Source organism: Rhinolophus sinicus, linkage group LG09 (genome assembly GCF_036562045.2).
Source record: "Rhinolophus sinicus isolate RSC01 linkage group LG09, ASM3656204v1, whole genome shotgun sequence".
NCBI lineage: Eukaryota > Metazoa > Chordata > Mammalia > Chiroptera > Rhinolophidae > Rhinolophus > Rhinolophus sinicus.
In genome coordinates, this window is record NC_133758.1 from 29,360,032 (window position 1) to 29,380,174 (window position 20,143).

General features: G+C 54.3%; 1 protein-coding gene across 50 annotated transcripts in view; it reads left to right on the forward strand.

Annotated features, from left to right (window-relative positions):
* CELF4 (CUGBP Elav-like family member 4) overlaps positions 1 to 20,143 on the forward strand; it is a 297,226-nt gene that overhangs the window by 210,713 nt on the left and 66,370 nt on the right. For 28 of the 50 annotated variants that reach the window (XR_012498763.1, XM_074340088.1, XM_074340050.1 and 25 more), the window contains exon 3: positions 17,736 to 17,814. Coding sequence is in view for 49 of the 50 variants with exons in the window: in XM_074340088.1 (XP_074196189.1) it covers positions 17,736 to 17,814 (79 nt within the window). In the remaining variant the exon portion in view is untranslated. The remainder of the gene's footprint in view (positions 1 to 17,735; positions 17,815 to 20,143) is intronic. The other 22 variants (XM_074340055.1, XM_074340056.1, XM_074340058.1 and 19 more) reach the window with 1 other exon arrangement.

A 20,143-nucleotide genomic window follows, 5' to 3' on the forward strand; every position in this document is an offset into this window, starting at 1 on the left:
ATGGCAATCTCCATGCTACATGGCAGCCTGGGCCTTGGTTGGAGCAAGAGATGCTCCTGATACATTCTGACCCCAGAGCTGGGTGAAAACCCTCACACCCTCCACGCCCAGCTTCCCAGGCCTTTGGAGACAGTGCGATGGCCCCACCCCTGCTCCAACCCTCGTGTGAAGTGGCTTGCAGATACTCCCTTAAAATGTGTGTCCAAATGGATGTTCTTATTCTATGTCTGGGCACCCCATATATTTCCCCCTAAGTGTTGACATCTCTGCCTGTACTGTGGCCCAGACTTCCCCTCCTGTCAGCAGCAGTTGGAATCCTGAGCTGGATGCACAAGTGAGTGCCCCCTCAGGATCTACAGGGCTACTTCCCGGGAGACACCAGCCTATACTCCAGGCCAGGACCCCCTGCAGGACATAGAGCCATACCTCAGAGCTGGGTGTTCACACCCATGGATCAGTTTCCTGTGGATTAGAGTCAAATGTGCTGAAACATAGCTTCCTGGTCTACCTCGTCCCACTGAGATCCCACCTAGGGAGTCCCAAAGGCTGGTGTTCTTTCACACCCACCAAGGTGGTTCTTACCACCATCCCTACTTTAACCAATTGTCCTAAAGAAGAGAGATTAGGCTTTTCCTATGTGAGTACATGGGTGCACAGTAGTGGAAGCTGCAAGTGGCTCAGGCTTCAGCTGGATATCAATGAGAGTGTATCCAATAGAGACATCTGACTCACAGGGAGTGAGCACCCTGTCATGGGAGGCATGCAAGCCAGGGCTGCATCAGGGCTGGAGGGTGTTGTGAGATTGCTGCCTGTACTTCACGGGTGGTGCGATTATAGATCCCTGGCATCTTCTGAGTCTGTGATTCACTATCACTGTCATCTCCATCAGCTGGGACACATTCTTCAAGAACAAGTCATGTTTAGGAAGACCATCTGAGAAAACCCAACAGGCCCCTGCCTAGGGACTCCAGTCTGACAGGTCCTGGTGTCGAAGACAGACAGGGCATTGACCCCTGGGATCCACCCTTGGGCTTGTGGGACTCAGGGACAAGAGAGGTGACGGCTTGGGAATACTTACTGAACGAATGAATAAATGAATGAATGAACAGCCACAAGGCTATGTCCCTGCTAAATCCTCTTCAAGGCTGGCCCCCAATTGCAAGAACCCACAGGCTCCCCCAGGACTCCCCACCCAATGGGGCACAGCCCAAAGCCTCATGAGAAATGCTGTGATGTTGCAGTGGGACCCAGTGTCTTTGGCATCGCTTGAGGAACCCCAGCTTGGTCAGTGCTGAGTCCAGCCCAGCTGGCAGAGGCATACACCTGAGAACTCAGAAAAGCCATAAACCTGCTTCACCCTCCAAATGGACACAGCTTTTCTGAGGTCAGAATGGATGCCCCAGCCTGGGAGTTGACTGACTTTCCTGAGCCTGGGGTTTATAGGGAAATGTGTGCTGACACCCCCCAGGCACCAGCATTGTTTGGGGGAAACAATGGAACACCCAGAATCCCAAGTCACTGGGAATGCCAAAGGTGGGTACAGCTGCACCTAGGGAAGCTCAGTGCAGACCTTCTTCCCTCAGCCTTCCCTCCCTGCTCCCTCCTGCCCTGTGTTCATTCACTGGCAGGAGCATAGCCATGTAGCCACACAAAATACACCCTAAGAAGAAGACTTCTAAGCCTTTGCACACACATGACTCCATGCACGGGCACACATAAGTCCACATGTCCAAATGCCAGGACCCACACAGGCAAGCTCAGGTGAGCACCCACATGTAGGCCCGGCAGAAGTCACCACTTTCCAGTAAAGAGATCCATTTGGGGTACAAACACTTCCCCTCCCTCCACTGAGGGAGTGGCTTGGCAGCAGGGTAAAATTTATCATCATTATCCTAATATCATCTCCAGGCTTGACAGTGGCAGCAGCTAAAGAAAATACCAAGGCTTAACTTGGGGCACGTGGGAGAATGAGGCAGAAGATAGGAAATATGATTTATGATGGAAATCAATGCAATCATAATACTCTGTGCTTGTAAAATTGGGCTGTGCCTCCTATGCCCACAGGCCCACTTCAGTCCTGCCTGTCAGAGGACGTTGGCGACCCTGAAGGCTGGGGGTAGGGTGGGCGGAGGGACCCAAATGATAGGGACATTGCCCATCTCCTTTCCCAGCCTTCCTTGCAGAGTTCGAGGTGCAGGGCATTGTCTAAAGAGGAAGATGAAAGAAGGCAAATTAACCTATATCAAGGCGAGTCTTGGGCACTTTTGCCCACATGGCTTTTTCTCCTCACAATACTACCCTGTGAAGATAGAAAATTCTTTCCTGTATTTCCAAGTCCATGAAACTGCCACACAGAGAGGTTAAGTGACTAAGTTAGGGTCACACAGTTAGTCATGGCAGAGCCAGTTGTGCTATTCCCATGACATCATAAGTGAAGAAAGGCCATAGGGAGCTGTCCGTGCCATGTAGTGTGACGGGCCCCAAGGAGCTTCCACTTCACACAAAACATCCCCCCTGCCTATCTCAGCATCCAGAATTCGACCATTAGCAATATCCTTTTAAGTTAAACCATATCCTATTTAGTTTATAAAATGTGGTGGTGGTGATGGTGACAATAATAATGGTGGTGACAGTGGTGAAGGTGACAGAGGTGGTGACAATGGTGATGGCGGCCATAATGGTTTTTCAGACATGTTTGTCACTAATATAGGGCAAGGGGTCAAGGTGAAATGCAGATAGGCATTGCAGGGAGTACTGGAGATGAATGTATTTCTACTGTACAAATTTCCTAGAAGAATGAGCCAAGAATTCGACACCATGGCCTGAAAGACCCAGAAACAGGTGGAGGAATGTTTCTTCCTGGTAGATTTGGACAGGAGCATTCTTCTGTCACTAAGTGGAAAATCCAGACAAGCCATTTGTGCTAAACACAAATGGGGTGAGGGTTGATGGAAAAACGACTTCCAAGGATCCACTGAGTTCTTGCCCCTCCCGGGGTAAAGCAGCAGTAACTGAGGGAGCCTTCCCACAGGGTGTTTTCTCCTTAAGTCCTTTTAGAATAAGGAGTGAAGGAATGAATGAATGCACTTGTTGAAGTCAGGACAGGGAATGGAATTAGAGCCAGGTCTCTGGGGGGAACAGAGGCTGAAAGAGAGGAGCTTTGAGAGGGCACAGAGTTCAGCTGGGGGAAGATCTGAGGCCAGGATATTTCAGGAAGGAGCCTTAAATCGGCTCTGAAGGTGGGGAGAATCCCGAGGAGTGGCGTGGGGCTCACCCCACCCCCCTTCTTGCACCACATCGTCCTCTCTCCCTGCCTCAGGGGACACTGGGACCAGGGCGACACTGGGACCAGGGCGACACTGGGGCCAGGCCATGTCTTCATCCACAGTCAGCTTCCGCCCACCGACCGGGGGCCGCCGCGTGCCCCTTTCTAACCTGCACCTCTGAGCCACCAAGGAGGACATGGGGACAGAGGCGATGCTGGCGGGAGCGGAAAGGGATGCAGGGAGAAGGAGGGCATCGGACACCCAGGCCAGTGAACCACCAGAGAGGGAGAGGGGGGAGCAGGGACGCGGCCAGGGCGAGGAAGGGGCAATAAGATGGAGAGAAACGAAGCGGGACTCCGCGGAACCCTGGGGGTCGCGGGGCAGGTCCGGCGGGTCGGCCGGGGGTCGGAGGTGACAGCTCTGGCATTTCGAAGGGCACCTGGGGGCCAGCGCGTGCCTTGACGAGACCTCCAGAGCTCGATAGACTTTCCAAACCTAATTAGTGTTTAATGGTCTGGAGAGACGCCGCATCCGCCGTCACCGGCCGCACCACGCCGTCCGCTTCAGATTCTTAATTAACCTTTAAGGAGATGATCCGCCGGTGGCCGCCTCGGAGGCCACGTCCATCCCCCTTTGCGCGCCGTGCCAGGGCCCGCGAGCTCTCCGGGAGTCTGACGGTGACTCCAGCCACCCCCTTTAAAGCAGGCTTTCGACAATGCTCCAGTGCACTCATTCCCGCCGAGGTGTTACCGACTTGGGCCTTTGCGTGTCAAGGGGTGGCGGTGCTGTGAACCAGACCAGACAGAGGAAAGGAAAGAGGGAGGAACGCCGTCATCTGCCGCTGCGGGCCGTTAGGGGGCGCAATCGGCCGGAAGCCCTCCAGGGAGCAAGGCCTCCAGTGCAGAGGGAGGATGACGGATGCAGCAGGGGGTGCGTTGGGGGTACCAGCAGACTAAGGGGGAAGTGGGCCCCATACGAGGAGGTGGGCTTTAACCTGTGGGCAGGGTAGTCCTTGAGGGGTTACTGGCCGCTCATGGTTCAGAAGCCTCCTGCTTCCCGCAAAGAATATGGGAGGAGGCAGGATGAGGGGCCAATCCAGGCAGGAGACAGTAGTGACTGGAATAGGGTTGAATTCCAACCTGCGGGCACAGAAGGTATTGGAAGGTGTGAGCCTGGTCGCTGGACGGTAGCAGTGACCTTCCTAAAGGCAGACAGCCCACAGAGAGAATCAGGCTTTGGGCTGGCGGTCATGCATACCAGTGGGACAGCCAAGGGAGGAGAATGACCAAGAGCATCCAGAATGTGACAGGAGAAGTGGGTAGGGCTGGCGATGGAGATTTTGGGATTGCTTCCACGGGAGTGCAAGTTGAAGAGAAAGAACTAGAGAAAGTCCCTGAAGGGACAGAAAGGGGCCCGCAGCACCTGGGAGAGCCTGGTGTTCAGGGGACAAACACAGATGAGCACGGGATGGGAGGGCAGAGGAGTCGGAAGAGACGCAGAAGAGGGCACAATAGAAGCAAGGAGAGGGCACCAGCCAACCCATGCACTCCAGCACCCCACCCCACACACAACACAACTGGTACACGACACACACATCACACACCCCCCAGCCGAACACTCCCCACCCTGTGTACACACACACCATCTGTACACACCACAGTCACCCACACACACACTGCACATGCTTACATGCACCACACACTCCAGCCTTCACACACATGTGATCACACTCACACCTAAGCCTGACACACTTGTGGGCAGTGCCTGTGACCCAGAGACCCTGACGCGTTCCAGGAGGACGGCCATGATCGATGCTTATTAATGAAGCTGCCCCGGAGATGGCTAATTGATGGCGGTGTGCGGCTGTTGTCTGGAATTTAACCTGATTCATCATTTAGCCTGTTGGAGGCTGGAGAGCTGTGTTAATTAATGCCAGGAAAACAGACTTGGACGAGCTGGTGGTACAGCCTCATATTAGAAAACGGAGAGCAAGGGGCAGAGGGAGGGAGAGAGAGAATGATTAAATCTAAAACCCAGAGACAAAACAAATTCCAAAAGCAAATGTCGGTGCCATTTCTAGGATGACTCAGATTTGTGCTTGGCCGGCATCATCAGGCTGTGGTGTGGGGGTTAAGAGCAATTTCCTCTAGATTTGTCATTTACTTGGTGTGGGCTTTGTTTTTCCCTGTAATGTGCCTGGGGATTCTCTCTCTCCAGGCCTAGGACTGAGCCCCAGTGAAACAGAAGGAGGGGTTCCAGGTCCGGGTAGGGTGGTGAGGAAGGCAGAACCCCCTTCCTGGTTATGGAGGGGGTTCAGCCTGGCAACAGGGTCCACAGTCCCAGGGCAGTTTGGGGGATGTGGGGGGACTTGGAGCATGTGACTCAGGGATAGGCTGAAGGGGACACGGAAAAGCAGAAGGGACAGTGGGCTGTAGATAACACACACAAGCATCTCTGTCCAACCTCCAGTGCCAGGCTGCCCACTCCCCTTCTCAGCCCGGCCCGCTCAGCTTGCTTAGAAGCTCAGAGTCTAAATCAGGAAGGCAGTGGTCCCACTGTGGGCTGAGAAAGGTCAGACACAGCTGGTGAGAGCCCCCCACGAGGCCCAGAGCCTGATAGCCAGGCCCTACTCAGGTGTGAGCTCTCAGGGAAAGGCTAGAAACCTGTTGTGAAGGGAGGGCTGTGAGCATATTTTGATGGGACAAACCAGTTCTCAAGTCTGCATAGCTGAGGGCAGCCTTGGAAGAAGGGCTTGATTTGCCCTGTGGAGTTCTGATACCAGGGCAGATGAGGGGGAAAAAGAGGAGGTGGGTTCAGGCTGGAAACATGTCCTCTCATCACTATAGCTTGCCAGTGTGGACATAGGACACCCCGTGCAGGAGGGAGCCCCTACCCCCACCCTGTAGTGTGTAAGCAAATACTGAAGAGTCACCTGCCCAAGCTGAGGAGGGGACTTTCATGGGAGTGGGGTCTGGTCCCTGCCAAGTGCAGAGTGGCATGGCTGGGCATTGAGGGAGTTGGTTACACTGCTGCATTGAGGGCAGAAGGTTTAGTGCACGGCTGGGGCCCAGGAAGGGAGGCGTTGAATACCATGTCAGCAAGGTCCTTCTGCAGACTGGGTAGGGAGCTCCTGGTGGGAAGGGCCATGTCATTCAGGTTTGCTGTGCCATCCTGGTGCCCGAGAATAGGGCCTGGCACACAGAGGTGTTCAATACCCATTGGATGGATGAATGGATAAGTGAATGAATGAATGAACTGTATGGCCCATCAAAGTAATAGGCTCCTCCAGTACTGGGAGAGACGGCAGAGCTGGGGCAGGTCGGGGAGAAGCTTTGGGGGGACAGGGAGCCACAAGTCCCTGGACTCAGGCTGTGCTTGCCTCCGCAGAGCCGGGCCGCCCCCCACTCCCACCTCCAGGTCTCAGCCATTCCCCAGAGGCTTCCCAATCCTTTTAGTTTAACCCAGGGGATAGAGGACGGGAGGCAAAAATATCAGATGCAAGGTATTTCCTCAAAAGTGATGGACATAGTAAGAGAGGAGGAGAAGAGAAGGAGGGAGAGGAAGGGAGGGGAGAAGAAGAAGAGGACAGCGCTCGCTAATTTTTGAACACTTACCAGGTGTGGGGAACTGTCCTAAAGTATAACCTGAGCTACCACCTTTAATCCTCGCCACACCCCTCAGGGGATGTGACTCTAAGAGGTCAAATAATCTCATGTGAGCAAGTATATAGCAGAGCTAGGACTGAAATCCAGGCCTCCCAACTAAATCAGGGCTTGTTTCATCCAGAATTATCTATCACTGCTGTTTCAATGCACACACACACACTCACACACACACCCTGAAGAGAGTTAGCAACCCGGCCTGGCTGTGCAGGCTAATAAGCTTGGTTTCCACGGCAGCAGATCTTAATTAGGACCACGAGGGTCCTCCCCGCCAAGCCAGGGCCGCCCTGGCATGTTGGTGGGAGCAGGTGAGACAGACGTAAGGCTCGGAGACAAAAAGACAGGCCAGACTTGTCCACCTCACTTGCCACAGCCCTGAGAAGCATTTACCCAGGCAGATGGTCCCCAACCCCAACCCCACTGGGCCGACAAGGGAAACCAACAAGCTAACCAGGAAGTCCCTCCCTCCTGGAAACCAGCAGAAGAGAGCTTTGACTGGACCCCTGGGGAGGGGAGGCACCGCCTTTGTTTGTGGGAACCACCTCCTGCCCTGTGGGTAAGGAGGAAGCATTCTGTAAACTTAGATTGCATCAAGCAAGGAGAGGGGGAGAGAGAGAGGAAAGCAGAGAGAAGAGGAAGAGCAGCCCCAGACAGCCCTACCAATAGGCTCCGTCAGTTGCTGGACACTGCAGAGTGGAGCAGCCTGTTGCATAGCAACTGTCAGGGGCCTGTTTGTGGGGGCTGGACCAAGGAGGCTGCTAGGACCAGGGCTCCATGACCCACCCACCTCCTCATCACATACACAGAACTCTCCACCCCACTGTGCCTGGAGTGACAGCCAGCTTAGGCTACACGCACCTCGAGAGGGTCCACTCTCAGCCCCTGCCATTTAGTATGATAGGATTTAATCCCTTTCTCTCCCAGACCCCCTTCCACATGGAAGGCACACAAGGCCAAGCTTAGGCTGGGCCTAGAGGCCAGTCTAGTATCAAGAACAAAAGCCAAACTGGGGAAATTTTACTTTAATCGGTTGAGTATATCCTATGCAAAAGCCTTGAACTTCTGTCTTCCCACAGATGGGGGAGTGGAGGGGAGACCAGGTCCCAAGATAACGCTGAATGTTCCTGATCTAAACATTCACCTGGCATTTCTCAGGCCCCTACAGCCACTTCCATTCCCCTGTGCACATGGCTGCCCCATTACTTTTCCTGAACATGGCCCCCGTGGAATGTCATCCCTGCCCCAAACTGTCAGGGGGTGCCAGTGTCTACAGCACAAGCTCAGACCTTTCTCTGTCCACGACGGGTCCCCTGCCTTTACCTGACTTGCCTGTGACTTTCCTCACACTTTTTGGCACCCTGATGGCCCTTTCCTCACCTCACCCAGGTCTCCTACAGTAATTTCTGCCCCTGAATGCACCCTTGGCCATATCCTACCCACCCATGAGTTTGCTTACATGGCTTATTTGGTTTCAGAGAGGACTGAAGGACATAAGTTACATCATGTGGTCAGCGCCAAGTCTGGAGCTTGGGAAGGACTTGATAACTGTCGCCTACCACGGTCACTCATGCGTTCTAGTCCCCCATTCAGGCACACGGCTGCAGCCCGAGAAGGTCCACACTCATCACAGCCATGTCATTAAGACAGTCAGGTGCCTGTGCTGCTTCTCAGCCCCTTCCCTGCATCCTCTGAGGGCCGCTTTGGACAGCAGCAGACAACAATGAGTCCAGAGGCTATGACTCACAGAGTGACGAGTGTGACTGGGTAGGCACAATCATGGACGGCTTCCTGGAGGAGGACACAAAGGCTTAGGACTCTACTTTCTAGACAGATTGAGAGGAGGCGAGGATGAAGGTGAAGAACAGGAAGGGAGGGGGCCTTGAAGGCAGCATGGGAAGAGGGTGAGATGTGCCTGTGGGTGCCCCAGAGGTGACCTCAAGTACTTTGCTGAGGGATGGGCTGAGGGCCTTGGTGGGCAGCCAGCCCCACCCAAGGGCAGCTCTGAGCTGGACAGTCTGAATGAGGAGAGGGGTGAAGAGCTGACAAGGCCTACATGCCGGTATGTGACCAACCCTACAAGCATCAGATGGCCTCCTGAGAGAGGGGAGTGGGAGCAGAACCAGATTTATTAAAAAATCTTATCTGGAGGGTTTGCATTTCAATGGGCTGTGGACTTGCATATTTTAACAAGAACGTGGCTTCTTCTGTCTGGTCTGCGCTCACTGGCTGTCTCTCTAAACAATGATGCTGCTTCAATAAACCCTTTCTAATCCGAAAATACAACAACGCCACTTGGCTGGAGGAGAGAGGATTAAGGGGCCTTTCTCTTTCAGCTGGAAAGAGGGCTGTGTGGCCAGTGACCACTTCTGGCCTCTGGACAGTCCTGCCACAGGGGCGTGGCTGGGGCAGGAGGAAACATGCCAGTCACGGGGCACAATAAAGGATTCAGTCATCCATGTGGTCGGTGAGCATTTATTAAATACCTACTATGTGCCAGGTGCCATGCCGGGTTCTGAGTATGCAGTGGGAACAAAATGGGTGTTGGTCTCACCTCGTAAAGAGGCAACAAACACTGAACAAATAAATCCACAAATTTGGGACCACAGTGGTCCCTACTGTCCCAAGTTGTGACAAAACAATGAAGGAGAGACTGGGAGCTTAAAAGGACACCTCCTTTAGATTGCAAGGCCCAGGGGAAACCTGAGTGCTAAGGAGCTAGGGAGGTAGCCAGGCAGAAAAGGGGGCAAAAGCCGTTACACCCACAGGCAGCCTTGGAAATCTGCCCCTCATAACTTGGGAGGGGCACCACCAACTGTCCTGGCCAGGGTGGGCCTCGGAGTCTGGATAGTGGTCAGGGGGCTCCAGAAAAGGCAGGTGTCACTCTGCAATTACCACCAGGGGTGTCCTTGAGTCAGAATTTTATGACGACAACAGGCAGCCTTCCTTGAATTTCTAACCCCTCTATAGAATGAACCGTATGCAATTTATTAAGGAGGTAATTAAAACGTTAATGTATTTACAAGCCACAAATAATGTGCCCTGCATCTGCCATTCATCTGCAATCCCTTCTCGCTAGGGGACAGGGGCATGGGTTCATTCCAAGGTTACAGAGAGCCTACTATGCACAGCACTGGGATGCCAGCAAGACACGTGATTCAGAATCTGCTCTCCTGGGGCTTTAAACAAATAATTTCTCTATTAATTAATTTGTTCATTATGATTTGCTAAGTGCAAAGTCCTGGCAGAGAGCTGAGTCCCTGGAGGGCCTCCCCACTGTGGTCCCACGATCTCTGGCATGAGTTCTCTGTCCTGATCAGGTAGTCGCTTCCTTACCACCAGCCTTTTATACCAAAGGCAGGATGCTCTCAGTCTATCCTCCCCAAACGGCCCAAAGTTCATCTTTAAAAGATAAATCTCGAGTAACAATCTTTCTCTAGGTGGAGTGTGTACGGGGACCTGAGCAATGCTGAAAATACCTGATGGTCGAGGAAATGCCTGATGCCTAGCGGTAGTGGATGGAGAGAAACTTCCAGGGAGATGGGGGGCCCAGAAAGGCATTGTCTCCAGAGTAGCTTCATGGACAGGCGTTCTGTCCCGTCACACAGTGTCCCACACTCAGGAGGGCCCCATGCTTGGGAGTTAGTGCTCTGAAGTTGCCATCTTAAAATTCTTAACATTTTGTCTTTGAACTTGTGTTTCATCAATGAAATTGTGGGACAAAGGAGCACATGTAGGGGGTTTGGGGCCTCTGGTCATGTGCGATTCTGCCTACCACCACCTTCCTGGTCCACGCACATCCCATGTGTCACATGCAATCACTCTGCCCTCAAGGCCAGCCAGCAGTGGCAGGGGTACAAGTTAGGGGAGGGCTGGTTCCACTCAACCTGTGCTCCCCTAAGGAGGCATGTCTGGCGGGCTGATAGAGGCCATGTCTTAGTGGGGTGAGCCTCTTGCCCAGATACTTAGAGTGTCACGGGCACGGCATTTACAATACCCTTGGGAGTTCCCTGTCCTCTGTGGGAGTTCCACGGGCAGAGGTGAAGTCTGGCTTGACTTCCCAGCGCCCACCCTCGGCTGAGTGGCAACGTGTCTGTCTGTGGTTCGCGGAAGGAAGAACCCAGCAGTCCTCAGGCCCATCCAGTCCCTAGGTCGCAGGGCGGAGCTCTGGGTACCTATGCGGGGTCTCCATGCCTGAGGGGCCCCTCTCTTCCTCCTTAACCTCCCTGAGTCTGGCCTGCCTTCATCTCCTCTGACCAGCTCAAAGCTCCTCCAGATACATGCCACAAAAAACAAATTGTGTAATTTTGATGATTCTGCATAGGACTTCTGATTTTGCATTTAAAATTGGCCTCACGCAAAATAAAGATGAATGGTAGAACCCATGCTAATAATTTGAAACTTATATTTTTCTTTACTTAAACCAACATCAAATAGCACATAAAAATACCATGACAAGTTAAGAAAGGGAGAGACTGTGAAAGAAAGGAAAAGCTTTATATCTTAGTGCTTTAATGATGCTTTTTTTCCTTGCTTTTTCAACAAAAGGACTTGCAAATTATGTCTTTCTTCCCAGAGCAGTAATGCCACTGGGATTGGGGCACAGATGTCCCAATGGGCCCCAGCACGTGGGGCTGCTTCACCACTTCCACACCATCGTGTGTGCTGGGGTGAGGGGCAGACAGTGTAAAACTGGAATTCTTGGAGGGGGAGAGAACCAACAGCAGGATGGATGAGGAGTGGGAGCCAGGCTCCTCACAAGTGCATTCAGGCGTGGGTGGGCAGAGACTGAGATAAGAGCTGCCTTCACAGAAGGCTGCCGGTTTGGACGAGGCAAGAACCGGCCTTGCCACACAACGTCATGGTTTGGGGACCTGTGAGCCCTTTTGGTGAGCAGAGTGCTGGGTATCACCAGGCACTCACACATCCCAGAACGAGCTAGAAAAGACCTTCGGCTTTGAGGTTTGGACACCCAGGTGGAATTACATCTGCGGACTCAGCTGCCCGCTGGAGAGCACCCTGGCTCCCTGGTTGTCCTCCTGACCGTCCTTCCCCTCTCCCCTCCCCTGGCACCATGCGGAGCTTGGTCCAGACCTCCCTGACGTATTTCTGGGTCATAGATTGGAAAACAGTGTAGCGGTTGATGTTTGTTGGGAGCCTACTATGCAGCGGACACTACACTAGTTTCCTCCCTTATCTCGTTTAATCCCCAACCTACCTGAATTCTTTTAAGAGTAAACTCAAGCGTGCACATGTGTGCACGCACACATGAGAGAGAAACAGACATAAAGAGACAGAGACAGAGAAAGCAGTACAGGGCTAAGTGTGACCAGGAAAGTCTCATTGAGGAAGAGTGTGGTTTGGATGGCCAGTGAGGAGTGACAGGGAACTTTCCAGGTCCTTTTATTTCTAAGACAGCTCTGGGTTGGCCCCTCTGCGGCCTGGTGTGAAGCAGAGGGCTCAAGTGCCTAAGAAGACAGGTGGAAGAGGGCCCCAAGTGGTCCTGCGGGTAGTGAGGGCTGCCCCAAGTTCATGAGTAGACATCCCCAGGGCTCTCACCAGCACTGCCTTAGGCCGGTGTCGAGCAGTGACAACAGAGCAGAGCTCAGCCCCACCCCCAAACTCCGTGCCAGCCCTCACGAAGGTGGTGGCAGGAGAAAGGAAGCCCCGTGAAGACAGTCTCTTCCTGGTCTGGTGGCAGAACACATCTGGGCTCTCAGGGACCCGTGGCCTCCTCTGCAGGCTGGCCCTGCTCTGATGGGGTGCCCCTTCCAGCCTCGGGGAGCCACACAGACAGAATGAGGGAGAGAAGAGACACAGATGGGGAAACGACTCTCACACAGAAGCAAGCCCATTAGCACAGCCCAGGTTGTACCGGGAAGACAAGGAAAGAGGTAACTGGAACTGCCAGGTTAATCAAGGCCATCTTCCCAGGTGGGGGCGGGACACTCCTGCACCTGGGCCCACAGGGGGCGTGGCAGCAGAGACCTGCAGACTCCGTGTGAGGTAGATGCAGCTGGGAACCAAGAAGGGAGGGAAGGCTGTGGGACAGGGAGAGGGAGTCAAATCTAGGAGCCCGAGGGGGCCTGTCTGTCAGTCTGTCTGCCCACAGGCCACGGGCCCCTCCTTCAGAGGGGAGCCCCGCTGCATGGACAGGTGAAGCCACTGGGCCAGCTCAATCATCGTATTTATTCTAATTGTATCGTAATCGTCCCCAAGGAGCCTGGTTCAAATGAGCTTGACATTATTAAAATTTTAATGCCCAGTTTTCATAGCTGAATGAATATTTAAAGGGTATGTCCCAGCTTAAGTTATGATGATGAAGAAATTAATGGAATGTCTTGTTTAATGCATGGATATGTGTTGATGCAAAAAATGGCAGAGATGGGGAGGGGGAGGGGAGGCAGAGCCTGAGCAGAAGGGGCCTGGGAGGGAAGGAGCCACCGCCAGCATGCCCTCTGTGGTGGTTGGGAGTAGGGAGCGCCCCAAATCCTGGGCTAAGACCACTCGCTCCCCTTGAGGGGGCCCCAGGCTAGAGGCAGAAACACAGTGGACAAAAGTCAGTGATGTGTCCCCAGAGGCCTGACCCTGGAAGCCTACAGGGTGGCTTCAGGGAGATGTTCCTGACCCAGGGAAGGTCCCGCTGAGTCACCAAACCCTGCTCAGGCATCTGAAGGCACAGCCCGGGCTGCAGGCCACTGGAGGACATGGAGACTCCCATGACACCTCAAAAAGAGGATCAGCAAAGGAGTGAAGGCACCTGCATTGCAGCCCAGGTCCCCACGAGCCCCCAGCCCCAGGCCCTCCTGGAAGAATGATACAGTGGCCGAGGGGGCCACTGGACTGAGGAGCAAGAGATGGGGGCCGGGAAAGGTACCCCAAAATGGGCTCTGGTGTCCTCAAAGCACAGTGTTCACCTGTAAGGGATGCCCTGGGACCTGTGTGGCTGAGAGGTCCTGAGGCTGTGGCGAAGGTCCTAGGGTGCAAAGTTAGAAGAAGGACAAGAAGATGGCACATGCCCTCACCTTCCTCCCCATTACCCTCTCTCTCCTTTGATGGCCCCTTACTCACTGGCCAGCTCTGCGGCCAGGCTTGGCCTCCTTTTCCCCAGGTCAGGCTCATCCTGTCCAGTCCCCCCTCCTTAAGGCAAAACCAGGCCTTGGCAAGGCTGGATGGGGCCGGAGTCTGGAACAGGGAAGGGAGCCACTCAAGCACTCCCTTCAGGCCTAAGTCATCTGTACAGAGCCTGCTCCGGCTGAGAAATCTTCCCAGCTGAGCCTGACACTTTATTTCTGCTGAGAATTAAGAAAGCACGGGGCCATATTTTATCTCTCCATCTACCTGGCATCTCTCTGACAGCCTCTCAAAGGCTGCGTGGATGCTGACCATCCTTAGATCATAATGGGACATGAAAAATGACCCAGGAGCCACGGGCCCATGGGAGCCAATTCAATTCCACTCCACTGGTCTGTGTGGAGCACCCCATGGGTGCCCAGCCCATGGCTGAGGGCAGGTAGGAGGCTGAAGGAGACCCAGGAAGCTCCCAGTCAAATTGGAGAGAAGCAGCAAGTCCTGTGTGCAAGCCCCAAGTCGTGGAGGGGGTCTGGGAGCACTGTTCAGGGCTGGCCTGGTCAGGGAGGGCTTCCAGGGGCGAGGAGTAGCGAGCGCATCAGACCGAAGTTGAGAAGCCCGGAGCAGAGTTGTCATAGCACCCAAGAGCCAAAGACAGTGGGATTGTGGCTGGCCATCTGAGGATGGGGTGTCCCCCAGGGTGGAAGTGTGCATGCCCAGGCAGATTCCACCTGCCTTGTTTAACTTACCATGGAAAATGGGCTCCATCCTACCAAACACAGCTTTCCCCCAGAACATGTCGATCCGCCGGACTCACCCCAACTGCTCTGGGACCCACATAGAGAAGACGGGCCGTGGGCCACAGGGGCAAGATGCCAGGGGAGGAGTTCTTTCAGCAGTCTCTGTGCTTCCTCCTGATTTCACCCCTAAGCACTGGGGGTTGGCCTGGGCATGCTCTGGCCTCAGGGATGGATGGTCTTCTGCAGCCTCCCTCGCTCCCTCCCTCCCTCATCTCCACGTTGGCAGCAAAGCCCAGCTGGATCTGCCACATGCCTCTACCTGCCCCTCGTCAGCCACACCTTCCTCCCCTTCCTTGCTAGGGACGCCTGAACCCCCTGTCTAGCCCCTGCTCTCCCCTCTTCTGCTTTGACCTTTCCTGGACTGGCCCCAAGCCCTTCGTGCCTCATTCCCAGCATCTCCTGAACACGTAGTCAGGTGCCAGGAGTCGTGGTTCATCTTGATATGACCACTTGTGTGACCTCAGGCTAGTTTCTTCACCTCTCTGCAACTCCATTTCCTTGGTGAGCGTTAAAGACGATCTAGTTGCATGCATCGTAAGGGAAGTTATGATCATCAACAATATAATCTATGTAGCAGCTATCTGTGCTCCTATAGGCATAGCGCTATTGTGTACCCTTTGGGGGACCTGAGTGCCCCCCCTTGTGATTCAATTCCCAACCTTGACTGTACCTTCCATATGGAAAAGAGAATTTTTGCAGGACCCTTCCCTCCGGGGTACCAGAAAGACTTCATAGTCAAGAGGAGGAGGCTGGTAGGAGTGTGGGAGAGGAGCCTGCAACTTAAGGGAATGGACTTGGGGAGGAAAGTGCTGGGATGCAGGGAAGAGAGCAACGCAAGAGTGGAGGGGGCCAGATGTGAGGGGCCAGGCTGAAGAGGTTGTACTTGATTTGGTGGCCAAGGAACCTGGCCCCAAACTCCTCTGCCAGATGGAAATTGTTTCCACTAGCTTCTTCCCTGGACCCCCTCCTTCCAGAGCAGTTGGGGTCAAAGGAGATAAAATATAGGCAGGCTAACCCACCTTGGTGTTGTGTTAGCACTGTGCCTACCCGTCCCCGCTGAATCCTAGATCTGACACTCCTCGGAGCTCGGCTTGTCATTAGCAAGCGAGAGATAACACTCCCTACCTCAGAGAAGAAGAATAATTACATAAGCAAGAGAGCTGTAGAAATATGCCCAAGAGAAGACAATGGGCAGAACTGGGTCCAGCTCAGTTGTGGCGACTTTCTGTAGGAGAATATTGCAGATTTGGGGAACACTAGGAGAAAGGGTTATTGAAGGAGGGAGGGATAGTCTAGGAAGGGGTTGGGTGCTGATTCCCAAAAAGAGCTGGACAGGAAACCAGGAGTATCCTGGCTCCCTGCTGGAGCCCTTCCCCCACAGCCAGACGCCTTCTGGACCCCTTCACTCAAAAACTGGAATGGAGGTGGTTTATGGGGGAGCCAGGGCCCCCTAAGTGAAGCCGGGAACTTTACTATATCTATCCTCCTCTCTGTGATTGAAGCTCTCCATGGCATGACAGTTTCCTATGCTGGCAGAGCTTCCCCGCAACTCCGTAAGTCGTGCCAAGTGGGGACCCTGTGTCAAACAATGGCACCCTGACCCCTTCTCCGTGGACTGGCCCCCAGTGTCCTGCCTTGTCCCCGTGGCCACCTGGCCTCTTTTTCTCTGTTCCGTGCCCTGCCTCCTGCTTCTGTCCTTCCTGGCGGTGAATCTGCCCTTCCCCATTGTCACCTTGCTGACTCATAGGCACCCGTACTCCCCCACCCAGTTGTCTTGACGCAGCCAAAACTCACTTCGAATCAGAGACCAGAAGGCCTGAGGAAGCTTGTGACTGGCTAATCCAGCCTCCAGACACGAGGGGAGTTGGCAACAAAAAGTCACCCGGTGCAGGACGGAAGCCCCGAAATAGCCCTGGCTGACCCAGCTTCCCAGGCTCCTCCTGCTATTGGGTGGCCCTGCCTCAGCTTCTCCACCTATGAAATGGGGGTGTTAGTACCTCTCCTGCCTGCCCCTCAGGGTTTGTTTGAGAGAGATATGCAAATGCAATAAAGGATAAGGGGGGTGCAAGGCAGGCAAGAACATTAGCAAAGACATAAAGTACAATTCCATTCGTGTGATTCCTATCGTTTTTATCACTTGACATATGTTGGGACCTCTCAGAGCTGGGGAGCCCACCCTGCTGCCTCAGCTTCAGGGAGGATTTAAGACAGGCTGCAGAGCTGGGATGCTCGGAGTTCAGAGACCCCTAGTGGCCTGAACGGGGCATTGAGACGGGTCCCCAAGAGAAGCTAGCAGCTGGGAGGCTTGGGGAGTCAGGCAATGCCTTGGAGACCTCCTGGCAGCTGGACACCACGAAGGAAGAGTACCTGTGCCCACTCCACACACACACACCCAAGGTGACAGCCCTTGCTGCAGTCGGGTGCCCCAGCCCTGAGTTCTGCTCTAACCAGGAGCTGGGTGACCCCGAAGCTCAGGCATCCCAGGACCCGCAGCCCACATCTGCAAGATGCCATGCGGTGGGGTGAAGCTCACTGTCATTCCTGCCCTGGGCAGGAGGCAGTTTGGGGCCATAGACCAACTCGTTTTGGCAAAGCCGGCTGTGAACCAGGGCCAGCCAGAGGTGCCCTGTGGGGACACCTCAGATATCACAGGCTAGCAAGAGCTACTCATAGTTGGAATGGGGACACCATACCGACTCCAATCCAGAGGAACCCTCCTGCAAAAATGGGGCCCTGGGGACTGCACAGGCGATGGGAGATGGGTGGGGCTTTAGAGAAGACATGCCGGTTTGCAGCTGCGTGGGTGCTTGGATATATGTGTCAGTGGGTATGGTCTTGTGCCCATGTACCTGTGAACACCTGTGCACCTTTGGGGGTAGGTGTATCTGTCCCCCATCCCTAAGCCTGCTCTAACACTGTCCCCCTGTGCTCTGTTGCAGATGAACCGGCCGATCCAGGTGAAGCCTGCGGACAGCGAGAGCCGAGGAGGTAGTAGCTGCCTGCGCCAGCCCCCTTCACGTGAGGGCCCACTTGTCTCTGCCCCCTCCTCCTCTTCCCTCCCTCCCTCTCTCCAATGCAGCCATGCAGCGACTCCCTGCGGCCTCCTCCTGCTCCCCACCCACTGTGGACCTTGGGGGGCTGTGGTTGGGACAGGGGTTTGGAGCTCTGGGTGACAGGTGCGGGGAGACAGTGAAGCCAAGGGGGGATGGCTGGAGTCTGCTGAATGGTGAGGTTCAGTCCTTTCTGTGAGTGAGTAAATAACTAGCACGTCCTGTAGGCATATCTAAAAGGTGTGCCTACCTCTGTTTCACCAGGGAAAACCCCACTGAAATGGGACTTGACCAGTTGGAAGGGTGCCCAGCGCAGGGGGTAGGAAATGAGAGGGTTCAGGACAGAGTGGGCAAATCTGAGAAAGGCTGCCCGTGGGGGCATTTGACTGCTGAGGTCAAAATCCTGGAGATGCATTCAGGGGGTACAGAGCTATCTGAAATGGGACAGAGCAGGCCTCGCCCCCAAAACGGGACCTCCGTTCTCCAAAAGGAGACCCTGTCCTTTCTACTGGTGAGGATCGACCCCCCGGTACACACAGAGACTCAGCCAAGTGAGGCTCTTGGCTTCCTCTGCCATCAACCAGCATCCTGAGTTCTGGCCCTGTGCTCATGCCCAGACCAGACATTTCTGCCCCTTGGCTCTCCCCACCTGGACATGGACAGGTCATTCTCCTCATAGCTCAGGCAGGCACTGAAGAGTTGCTCTCTCCCTTCCCCAAAGTCTTCCAGGAAATTAAGAGCAAAAGGTAAAATAGGCAAAAGCTACTTGCAAATTCAGAGAGTCAAGATCCATGGCCTGTAGCGTGGCCGTGAAAGAAGAGGGCCCACGCCTGGCACCTGTGGTCCCTCCAGCTCAGCTTGCTGCCCTCTGGGCCCCAGCAGGGCCTGACCTGAGCACAAGGCCTCTATAGCTCTGGCCCGCTCCTCACCTGGGCCTTGCATCACCCCCACCGAGGCCCAGTTGGTGTCTTGTCACGGCTCCCAAAGGTGCCCCCTGTCCCAGGACACACACATACCTCCCTATAGCCCCCTGAGAACTTCCCATCCTGAGGATCCCAATAGTGGAGGTGGGTCAGTTTGGGGGTAAAGATGGTTCTGGCAGGAAGGGCCTGAGCAAGCAGAGCCCGCTTGGTTCATGCTGCTGCTCCTGCCCCTTTCCTGGCAGTCATCGTACTTCCGTCTTCTCGGTGCACAGAAGCTCTTCAGATACCCGGTGCCAGCCTGGAGCCTTTGCCCTGGAGGTGTGAGGAGCTGTCATGCAGGGCTACTCCTCGGTGGCACATGGCAGGACCGGGACTTCTCCTGGAGACCGTCTCTGGGAGGCAGGGCCTGGGTCACCCCATCATGCAATGACTCACCTGCAACACCCTGCTGGTGAAATAGGGCCAGGATGCAGCCAAAAGCCCCCATTCCTGGCAGGTAGCTCAGAGAGTAAGTGCCGCCTGCAGTCCCAGAGCCGGGCTCCCCAAGCGGGGAAAGCCAGAGGGCTTGGAGGAAGGGAGATTCCACACCTGGAGAGTAAGTCAGGCCCCACAGAAGGAGGTTCCTCACAGGGAGCAGGAGGCCCTCTGGTGCAGAGCAGACAGGTCTAACTCCAACCAGTTTTCTCCAGAACCAGAGCCGGGTGGCGGAACCCCTCTGCCCAGCGAGGCCATGCCGAGCTCTAACTCAAACCCTTTCTCCCTTCCCTTGCCTCAGAGGCAATAGCTCTCTGACTCCAAGTTGCTAACCTCATCTCCTTTCTCCCATATATCTCCTGCCGCTGACACTTGCCCCAAACCCGATTAATCAGCTCTTTTATTCTTCCTGCGGTAGAAAGGGGGAAAGCAGAGCCAAACCTAAACATCTATCTATTAATTGCATATTCAATATTAAACAGCGAGATGATCCTGAGTCAGCACTATCACCAAGCTAGTTTTTAAAAAGAGAAAGTCAGTTTACAATAATTTAATATCCATTAAATACTTCTTCTGAGGCGAGGGGATGGGGGAGAGGTGAACATTAAACAAGATGAAAGAAAGGGGAGCAGGAGAAGGAGGTGGGAGGGAAGCATGGGAGCAGCAGGAGGAGGAACTCCATGGAGAAGAAGAGCATAGGAAGGTGAAGACAAAAGGGCCAGAAGGAGCGAGAAGGAGAGAAACCTGGAAGAAAGTGGGTTGAGGGGAAGAAGCAAGGGAGCTGGGAAGACTCGGGGTCACAACTAGAAGGAGAAAGGAGAACCCAGGAAAAGGAAGTGGCCCCAAAGGAAGAGGGTGGGTCTGCCCCAGCCAGGCTCCCCTCATCCCAGCTCCCATGTC